This window comes from Phacochoerus africanus, chromosome 4 (assembly GCF_016906955.1).
Source record: "Phacochoerus africanus isolate WHEZ1 chromosome 4, ROS_Pafr_v1, whole genome shotgun sequence".
NCBI classification, from domain to species: domain Eukaryota; kingdom Metazoa; phylum Chordata; class Mammalia; order Artiodactyla; family Suidae; genus Phacochoerus; species Phacochoerus africanus.
The window spans coordinates 70,520,833-70,531,162 of NC_062547.1; the positions used below are offsets into that span (position 1 = coordinate 70,520,833).

The 10,330-nt window shown below is 56.5% G+C and overlaps 1 protein-coding gene across 2 annotated transcripts; it reads left to right on the forward strand.

Annotated features, from left to right (window-relative positions):
* Positions 1–1,069: 1,069 nt before the first annotated feature.
* On the forward strand, positions 1,070–8,541 carry CNN1 (calponin 1). Of its 2 annotated transcripts, none has more exons than XM_047777157.1 (7): positions 1,070–1,283; positions 3,356–3,477; positions 6,202–6,268; positions 6,661–6,798; positions 6,971–7,081; positions 7,567–7,713; positions 7,794–8,541. In XM_047777157.1, exons 1-7 carry the CDS (start codon positions 1,083–1,085, stop codon positions 8,037–8,039), a joined length of 1,032 nt encoding a protein of 343 aa, XP_047633113.1. In that variant the 5' UTR covers positions 1,070–1,082; the 3' UTR covers positions 8,040–8,541. The 2 variants fall into 2 exon arrangements, with proteins under 2 accessions (XP_047633113.1, XP_047633114.1); XM_047777158.1 differs by lacking the exon at positions 1,070–1,283 and adding an exon at positions 2,342–2,362.
* The last annotated feature ends 1,789 nt before the right edge of the window (positions 8,542–10,330 follow it).

Sequence of the window (10,330 nt, forward strand, 5' to 3'; positions counted from 1 at the left end):
GATTCATATTCTGCTGTGCCACTGGTGAACTGTGTGGCACTGGGAAAGGAATTCCACGCCCTCAGTGTCCCCATCTATAAAGTGCATATAATAGCAGCATCCACTTATGAGGGTGTCATGAGGTATGAACTGATGATACATATACAACACTGGGACCAGGACCTGACTTACAAGCGGTTGTCATATAAGCACATCACAGCTGAGCCCTTAGCATGTGGCCAGCAAATTGCATGTCCTTAACATATTATTAGTGAATGGCAGGTTGCTGACCCCAAGTGTTCTAATGTGGTCTTGACATATGTAGCATGATGTAGGCATGTCATCCACCCTGTGGTCCAGGGGTGAGATCTGGCCTGGCAGGGCTGCTTGTAGGTGTTCCCTCCAGGCCAGTCTATCTGGGACAGGGATATAGGGATGCCTGGCACCCACAAACATTCTCACTCCGTGGTTCAGGAAACCCACAGGTGGATGGACAGGGTAAGATCCAGGATCTCTGCTCCCCCAGGTCCTTATGAGGGAGTGGAAGGGATAGAAGTGGGGTGCCAGGCTCTCAGCAGAAATACTGCTGTTTCCTGAATCTTTCTGTGTGCCAGGCAATGTACTGGGCATGTTGGAGGCGTTATTTCTTCTGATCCTCACAACACTCTCATGAGCAGGCATTGTCATTAGTCCATTTCACAGATGTGGCAACAGAGGCTCTGAGAAGGGAGGGAACTTGCCTACAGTTATAGACGGTTGGTGTCTAGACTTAGAATGGTGCTAGATAAACTACCACAGGTGGCAGGCAGTCCTGTCTCAAGACTGGAGAGAAATGAAGAGAAGTGGCCTCAGAGGCATGGGGAGATGGCCTCAGAGACAGACACAAAGAGACTAGGAGACCCAGCCAGAAGCCCAGTGAACAGTGGGGAGTGGGGAAAGGTTGGTCTCTGTCTGGCCAAGCCCCCCCTCAAAAGGATAACCCAGGCTGCCCCCCTAGGTGGAAACAATGACACAATCAGCTCCCAATACCAAGGCCCTGACATCACGAAGAGGGGGGTGGCCGATGTGGGGGCGCCCCGCCCCCTGGCAGGCCCCTATGGCCAATGGGACGGTCTTGGAAGAGGCCCGGGCCGCCTCCAGAGCTTCAAAAACGTGTGAGGAGGGAAGAGGGTGCAGACGGAGCTTCAGCTGCTGCCGCCGGCTTCAGCGCGCACTGCCACCGCTGCCCACCATCCGCCAGCATGTCTTCTGCTCACTTCAACCGAGGCCCCGCCTACGGGCTGTCGGCTGAGGTCAAGAACAAGGTAGGGCTGGAGGGCCACCCCCCAGGCCTGGCCCACTTGCCCTGCCAGGCCAGAGGTCCCATTCTTGGGCTTCCCTGGACCCCTTTCCTGCTGATCCCATGTGACTTGGAACTAAGAGAGAGAAGGGATGAGTATGGGGAAGGGGCTGCCTTCCTCCCTGGCCTGAGCATCCCAGAGCCATCAGCTACTGTTGGGGTGTGAATGGGGGCCTTGCAGGCAGTCACAGGTAAACTGAGGCGCTTGGTCCACTGTGAAAACCCCACTTGACTGGGGTCCTCTACTAACCGTTTTTTGTTTTTTTTTTTTTTTTTTTTTTTTTATCCTGGGGGGCTGGGGAAGGACCTGATTTTGCCCCCACTCCCAGCCTGACACAGAATTTGGGGAGTGCTCCAGAGCTGGGGTTCCTGGGAGGTGAGGCCCCAAAGTGTGGGAGATTGTAAAAGAGAGAGAAACATCTGGGGAGGGCAGAGAGTGGGCATTAGGGACATAGCAGGGGTCTCCTAATTTTGGAGTTGGCAAGAAAGGGGGAGGGGACAACACCTTCATGCTATAGATGGATAAATTGAGGTTCAGAGAGGACAGGCAAGTAGCTTGGGTCCTACATAAGGGAGGTGCCGAACTGGGCCCTTGAACTTGCCCCCTCTACACACACCAGAATGGGGTCAGCTTCTCCATGGCAGCCAGCTTGACGTCCCCAAACCACTGGAACTTTCCCATGAGTGCTGCCCTGTCTGCTCTCCCATGAGTCTCAGCCCCATTTGATAGAGGGGACCACCGAGGCTCAGGGTTCTTTTCCCAGGGTTCCACAGGCGGCAAGTAGGGAGCTGGGATTGGCAACCTGGGTCGGGGGGATCCTCGATTCTGGAGGAGGGGGCGGGGCGGGGGGGAGCGGGTGCTCAAGCCAGGGACAGATCCCAGCGCCGCCCCCCCTCCCCCTAGCGCCGGCCCCAGAGCCGTGCGGAGCCGCCGAGCCATATAAGGCGGGCTCCGGAGCCCGGCCCGCGGGGCCGTGCTATATAAGGGCCGGTTTGTTTTATAAAGCCGGGCTGGTGGGGAGGGGGGCGGCAGGGCCGGGCCAGGTGAGGGGGCCGCCCCCTCCCATCTCCCCCTCCTCTTGGAAAGGCTCTCCAGGGACCGGGAGCCTGTTGGAGTTGGGGTAGAGGGTGCTGGAGAAACGGAGGGGGGCAAAGTGGGAGAGGAGGCTGCGGCGGGGAGAGACGCAGCCGGAGATTCTGGAAGCCTGGGACTTGAGAGAGACGGATGGGGGAGGGCGAGCCTGGAGCGAGATAAGACTGAGACAGGGATGGAGGGAGAGGCGGAGAGACAGACGAGCCCCACTCTTTCCAGAAGCAAAGAACCTGGAGTCAGAGATGGAGAGAGACCTAGGAAGGCAGAGATGGACCAGTCAGGAGCCCCACCCCCAGCCAGACAAGCAGAGATGGGGTAGCACGACAGGGCCCAGGAAAGACAGAGCTGGGAGAGAGATAGAGGACATCCGGTGATGGGGAGAGAGACAGAGAAATACAGACAAGCATGGGGCCAGGAGTCGGACAGACAAGCCCTTGCCCCCAGACAGAGAGAGAGCCTTAGGGATGAAGACTTGGACAGACACAGAGATGGAAGATAGAGCTGTTCCCTGCAAGGCTGCATTTTTTTTTGGGGGGGGCACCTCCTTAGGGCTTCTCCTCCCCTGCCCGAGGCTTCCAGGAGGGGGGCAGGGCTGGGGGAAGCTAAGCCCCAAGTTTGGTCTGGAGGGGGAACCAGGAGTCCAGGCGCCACCCCCCAGCTCTGAGTATCTTGCTCTCCACCCCTTTGTCCACATTCTCTGGTGCCAAACCTCAGAATGCCTGGAATGGCCCCCTGGGCAGGTGCCACCTCAACCCTGGCCCTCAGCACCCTCCCCAACCCCCACCCCGCCCCTGTCCCCCCCTCATTGGATGCTGGGGCAGAATTGCCTTAGTTGGGAAGGGAGGAGGGAAGAGATCAGGCCTCCGGAGGCTTGGACTGGGTCTGGGAGCCAACCCCGCTCCCCATGGCATCCTCACCACCCTCTCTGTGTCCCCTGCCCGCAGCTGGCCCAGAAGTATGACCACCAGCAGGAGCAGGAGCTTCGAGAGTGGATCGAGGGGGTGACAGGGCGCCGCATCGGCAACAACTTCATGGACGGCCTCAAAGATGGCATCATTCTTTGCGAGTGAGTGGCCCAGACTCTGCCTTGAGCAGCCCCCCTAACCCCTCACCTCTGCTCCCTGAACCCCTCAAACGACCATAAGCTCAGAACTAGATTGGGCACTTATATCTGATACCTCCAAACAGAACTCTAAGGTGGCAGATAGTCATTGTGCCCATTTAAAAGTAAAGAACACAGGCTCAGTTAGGTAAAACACATCACCCAATGTCCCATGCTGTTCCAACAGAAATGACTTTAGAATCTAGAGTCTGGACTGCCAGGCATACAGGGCAGCCACATTTATGGCCTCCAGAGCCCCAAGAAAGGGAGGTGCCTTTCCCCCTGCCACCCCCCAGCTAAAAGGCACCAGGCCACAATGGCTGTCACACTGGTTTGGGGATCTGAGGGATGTGCCACAGTAATTTAAATGGGCCCTGATTTTGCACTCCTCTCAGAACCTAATCACCAAGGGAGATGCAAACTCTTACAGCTCCCAAACCCCGATTCTAGATTCCACCTTCCAGATTCATAACCCTAATTCTGGGCTGAGCCCTGAGCCGAGCCGGGGTCCTGTCTGCATCTCTGAGTCTGACCCAGGGCAGGTTGACCATGAGGGTCAGAGCATGTGCTTGGGAAGCTTCCTGAAGGTGCAGCCTTCCAAGCTCTGGCTGTTGGAAATGGTGGGAAGGGGGTATTTGTTCCACTGTATCCACTAGGAATGAGGAGTCTGGGAGTGGCCTGGTGTCCCAGGCCTTAAAGAGTGCAGAGCTACCCACCCATGTATGGAGTAGGTGCATTTATGGAGCTCCTGCTGTATGCCTGCCAACCAGGTCCAGGCACTGGGAATAGTGAATAAAACAGACTTGACTTGGAGCTCTTATAGAGCGTTCATCCTAGTGGGGGTGATCGATCAAAGAACTGATGAAATAATCACATACTTGCCTGTGACAGGAAATGCCTTGGAGAAGAGTCTAGCCCAAAAGGACAGGGGTTGGGGGTGAGTGGGATGAAGGGTTGCTGCTTTGTACAGAATGGTCTGGAGGTCTTTCTGAAGAGGTAACAGTGGAGCAGAATCTTGGATGAAGTGAGGGAAGCTGCCAGGATGCCATCTTAGGGAAGAGTGGGCCAGGCCAGTGGACAGCCAGTGCAAAGGCCCTGAGGTGGGAGCGTGCCTCCTGGATTCAAGGATCACTGAGGAGGCTGGCGTGATCAGGGAAAGTGGAGGGAGTTAGCTGGGGGTCAGATGGTGCGGGACCCCTTAGTCAGGTGAAGGAATTGGGCTTTTATTCTCAAAATGGTGGGAAACCATGGGAGTGCTTTGAACTGGGGAGTAGGGTGTTCCCTTGTGGTGTAGTGGGTTAAGGATCCAGTGTTGTCACCACATTGGCTCTGGTCACTGCCATGGTGCAGGTTGAATCACTGGCCTGGGAACTTCCACATGCAGTGGGTGCAGCAAAAACAAAAAAATAAAGCAAACAAAAAAAAAATGGAGAGTAACTGGAGTTGTGTTAAGAAGGCCATTTTATTTTTTTTTTGCTTTTCTTCTTTTAGGGCCGCACCTGTGGCATATGGAGGTTCCCAGGCTAGGGGTCCAATTGGAGCTACAGCTGCCAGCCTTTGCCACAGCCACAGCCATGCAGGATCCGAGCCGATTCTGTGAACTACACCATAGCTCATGGCAATGCCAGATCCTTAACCCCCTGAGCAGGGCCAGGGATCAAACCTGCAACTTGATGGCTTCTAGTCAGATTCCTTTCCTCTGCGCTGCAATGGGAACTCTAAGAAGGCCATTTTAGGAGTTCCCGTTGTGGCTCAGTGGGTTAAGAACCCAACTAGTATTCATGAGGACTCAGTTTGATTCCTGGCCCCACTAAGTGGGTTAAGGATCCAGCGTTGCCACTAGCTGTGGTGTAGGTAGAAGATGTGGCTGGGATCCAGTGTTGCCCTGACTGTGGTATAGTCTGGCAGCTGCAGCTCCCATTTGACCTCTAGCATGGGAACTTCCATAAGCCACAGGGATGGCCCTAAAAAAAAGAGTGAAATGAAAAACAAAAAAAGGTCATTTTATTGGTGGTATGACAAGCATCTGGAGTGGATGAGGTGGAAGCTGGGAGCCCATGGGGAGGGCATGGCAAAAGCCCAAGAGATGTCTGGAAGTCTTCAGGAGGCAGAGCCAAAGGAGTTGCTGAGGGGTTGGATGTGGGGGTGAGAGAAAGAGAAAGGAGAGTCAAGGGCGGCGGAGGGCTTTGTCTGAGGCCTGGAAGGGTGAGTTTATTGGGCTGGGGAGTTCTGTGGGGCGAGGTGGGTGTTAGTCTGGGGGGGTGCTTTTGTTTGGGGTGCCCATGTGGGAAGCTGGAATGGAGAGTGAGAGGCGGCTGCAAGACTCAGATCAAGGGAGTGCGTGTGGCCAGAGAAGAGGCCTCAGTTCTGAGCTGCGGGCTCTCCGTGGGTAGAGGCCCAGAAGAGAAAAGGAGACTAAAAGGGTCCTCTGAGAGGTGGGAGCACATCTGGAGATTCTGATATGACCTTGATAGGGAGGCTTTTTGATGGGGACTGATCGAGGTTGGACGTGCCTGTGTGTGTTAAGGTGGTGTGGCGGGGCTGCAGTTGAGGGCCGAGTGCAGTCAGAAACAGAAAAAAAGGATGGTGCCCACTGTCATCCTACCCCCTTGTCCCACTGGAGTTGGGTTTGTTTGGGTGGGGGCAGCAGGGGGCACCTTCCTCACTCCCCTCCCCGACTCCCTGTAGGTTCATCAATAAGCTCCAGCCAGGCTCCGTGAAGAAGGTCAATGAGTCCACCCAGAACTGGCACCAGGTGAGCCCCGACTCTCTTAACTCGTTTTCTTTTTTTTTTGGTCTTTTCATCTTTTCTAGGGCTGCGCTTGCGGCATATGGAGGTTCCCAGGCTAGGGGCCTAATCGGAGCTGTAGCCACCGGCCTACACCAGAGTCACAGCAACTCGGGATCCGAGCCACATCTGTGACCTACACCACAGCTCACGGCAACGCCGGATCCTTAACCCACTGAGCAAGGCCAGGGATCGAACCTGCAACCTCATGGTTCCTAGTCGGATTCATTAACCACTGCGCCACAACGGGAACTCCTCTCTTAACTCTTTCAACCCTTGGCCCATAGCCCCTCAATCCTCCACCCAGTCCCCACCCCCGCAGCCCTCCCAACCCCTGACTGCTGCCCCCTCCCCTCCAGCTGGAGAACATTGGCAACTTCATCAAGGCCATCACCAAGTATGGGGTAAAGCCCCACGACATCTTTGAGGCCAACGACCTGTTCGAGAACACCAACCACACACAAGTGCAGTCCACGCTCCTGGCCCTGGCCAGCATGGTGAGTGTGGGTGGAGGGTGGGCATGGGTGGAGAGAGGTTGTGGGTGCTCTGCACTGGGATGCAGGTGTGCCCACTTGTGTCCCTGAGCCAGTGCAGGTGCTGCTGACTGCTAAGGGTTTCTGAGGGGACAATGCAGCCCAAAGATTCCCTGCCTCCCCTCACCCTCCTCAGGCCAAGACGAAAGGGAACAAGGTGAACGTGGGAGTGAAATATGCGGAGAAGCAGGAACGGAAATTTGAGCCGGAGAAGCTAAGAGAAGGGCGGAACATCATTGGGCTGCAGGTACTGCCCCTTCCTCACCTGGGTCTCAATGCTGAGCAGGTAGGGGTGCGGGTGGGGGGAGCTGAGGAGGCTTGGAGGGTACCCTGGTCTCTGCAGGCTCTGGGGGGACAGGATGTTTGGCTTTTACTAAACTATATGCTTGGCATTTTCTGCATCCTAACTCACTCCTCCAGTGGCTTAGGGCATGGGTACTGTTATCATCGTACCCTTTATATAGATGGGGAAACTGAGGCCTGGAGAAGATAGCTCACTTGCCAGGATTGGCCAGGTGATGACTGGCAGGGCTGGAACTTGAACCCTGGAAGTCAGGCCACTTAGCAGTCATGCGACACACCTTCTCTGGGCCTCAGTTTACAGTCTGTAGCCCAGGGTAGAAACAGTGACTCATTAGAGGGCCATGTAAGTGTCTGCTGACATCAGTTATATCTTCCGGCCCATGGGGAGATTCTGTAACCCTTGGGGTGATTCTTCTTCTGGCTCCCTAGATGGGCACCAACAAGTTTGCCAGTCAGCAGGGCATGACAGCCTATGGCACCCGGCGCCACCTCTACGACCCCAAGCTGGGCACGGACCAGCCCCTGGACCAGGCTACCATCAGCCTGCAGATGGGCACCAACAAGGGAGCCAGCCAGGTGTGTGTGGGGGCCATGTGGTGGGCTGGTTGGCCGTGCCCCTCACTGTCACCATGGCCTGACTGCACTGCTCTCCATAGGCTGGCATGACTGCTCCCGGGACCAAGCGGCAGATCTTCGAGCCGGGGCTGGGCATGGAGCACTGTGACACGCTCAACGTCAGCCTACAGATGGGCAGCAACAAGGGGGCCTCGCAGCGGGGCATGACGGTGTATGGACTGCCCCGCCAAGTCTACGATCCCAAGTACTGCCTGACGCCTGAGTACCCGGAGCTGGGCGAACCTGCCCACAACCACCACCCGCACAACTACTACAACTCTGCCTAGGGTGCTGGGCCTCCCACCTTCCCCCAGGGAGGCTGGCTGCTGCTCTTGGCGGGCCCGGCCCGGCCTGCTGACCCCCTCCCCCTGCATGGCTCCTCCAGCCCCCTGGCACCTGCCTACAGGGTTAGTGTTTGTGGGGAGCAGACTGGGGAGCCTGTGGGGGGGAAGGGGGCACCTCCCTGGAGCACTACGAGGTCCAACATGGAGCTGGGTGTTCCCAACAGCACCCAAAGGACGCACTGAGCAAAGCTACCCCGCTGTCCCCCACTCCCCACAGGTGGGTCCCCCCCTGGACCAGAAGCCCCCCCCAAGCGAAGCCCCCAGAGCCCAGGCTCGCGCCTCCCCCCACCCCATTCCCGCAGTGGGAGCAAACTGCATGCCCAGAGACCCAGAGGACACACGCGGTTTGGTTTGCAGCTGGCCTATGGGATGTGACAGCGGCGTTTGTAACGCGAGCACTTTCTTTTTCTACTTCACTGGAGCACAATAAATAGCTGTAAAATCATGGGAGGACTCAGGGCTGCTCTCTACACACAAAGAGCTCAAAGTTGCTTGCTGGATCCAAGACAGGCACCCCTCTCTGTACCCACCCACGCTGCATGTGTACAGTGTGCACATGCTCTCTGCAGCCCTAGCGCAACTCATGCATGCAATATACACTCCTACCCCAGACACACAGAAACATACCCCCTCACACAGGTATGCAACATCCACACACCCATGCTTAGAACCTTTTTACTTTTGGGAGCATGTTAAGGGGCCAAGCACTGGGAGCCTGTTTATCAATCAGGAAAATGAGGCCATGGACACTTGTGGGGTCACAGGAAGCTTAAAAGATATGACATCTCCAGACAGGGGATGACATTTGGCACTGACCATGAGAATGGGAAATAAGCTGGGTCCTGGAGGCCCCTGTGGGCAGGGAAAGCCCTTTAGCCCTGGAGTAGACTGGGGGCAGGGGAGCAAGGCAGGGGGGGAGGATGGGCTCTTTGGGTGTCCAGGGCAATGGCCTTCACCGACTGGCACAGGGCGGTTAAGTAGTTGACTGCAGGGTGCAGCTGGCCCACACGCCTGGCTCACTCTCTGCCCTCTTCTTAGGGCTGATCTCCAAGCCTGGCCTGCCAGCCCAGGACCTAGAAGTTCTGGACAAGGTCCCAACCCCCCATGTTTCAGAAGGGACCCTGCTCCGGTTATCCTGCCCAGAAGCCATCAATTGCCAGGGTTCCAAAGAGTAGATGCAGCAGCCATGCTGGGGGCACAGAGCAGTGCTGGGCAGGGGGTGATGCTGGAACATGGGGACCTATAGAGACAGACACCAGAAGACCCACTTGCACAGACACACACAGCCCCTGGGGCCTCGTAAACCGGATTCCAGGCACTCTTGGCCAGGCCACCCCGGGTCCTGCTCCCCCAGGGCTGGGGCGGAGAAGCTATGCTGAGGAGGATCCATGCCTGGCCCAGTGCCCTGCCTCCTTGGGAAAACAGTACCATATTAGCACTTGGCCTCTGGGACTGGGGTAGGCGGGCCCTAGATGACCGAAGAATGAGCCCCCTTTCCTTGGACCTCAGGGCAGCTGCCCTAGGCGCCTGTCCACAACTCGGCCCATTCCGTAGGGTCCTGCCTTGACCCCACCTGAGGCCTTGGAGGCCAAGGTGGGAGCACCACGGAGGGGCATGTCAGGGCAGTGGGCCACAGGGGACACATACCAGACCCAGTGGCTGGGTCTGGTGGCCTTCTCGGCATCTTCCTAGGCCATTCACATCCCTTGCTGCCCTAGTGGGTCCCAGTTTGCTGGAATCATGCCAGGAATTGTGATCGGTGCCTTCATCCTCAGTGTGGCCTTGGTTGGAAGGCTGCATTAAACTTCCTGCTGTACTAACAAAGAATCTAAAGCACAGCTCACTCGATGCCCAGGGTCACCGGGCCAGGTGGAGGAGCTGGACCTGCCCCCAGGCTGCTAGAGCATCAGGACCTCTGCATGAGACCACCTGAGGTCTCACCCTCAGCCTTGTTCAGATGTGTTGTTTCCAATACCACCAAGCAACTAACTTAATCCTGATACTCTCTACCTGGAGATGGCATCAGACCCCACAGGATAAGGGTTTCAGTCCAAGACTGCCTCTCCCCCACTTCAGCTGCCAATCACCAGTCCTGTGCTTCTGACCAACCAGCTGTAGATGGGGGGTGGCGGGGGAGGGTCCCACCACCCCTTCCTGATGTTGGGTTAATTTACTAGAGTGGCTCACAGAAAAAGAAACATTTATCAGATGACAGGTTTACTATAAAAGGATAT

Coding starts and splice junctions, on each gene's coding strand:
- CNN1 (XM_047777157.1), top strand. CDS start 1,083: ATGGGACGGTCTTGGAAGAGGCCCGGGCCGCCTCCAGAGCTTCAAAAA. Junction 1,284..3,355: donor CGGCTGAGGTCAAGAACAAG/GTAGGGCTGGAG, acceptor CCCTGCCCGCAG/CTGGCCCAGAAGTATGACCA. Junction 7,714..7,793: donor CCAACAAGGGAGCCAGCCAG/GTGTGTGTGGGG, acceptor TGCTCTCCATAG/GCTGGCATGACTGCTCCCGG.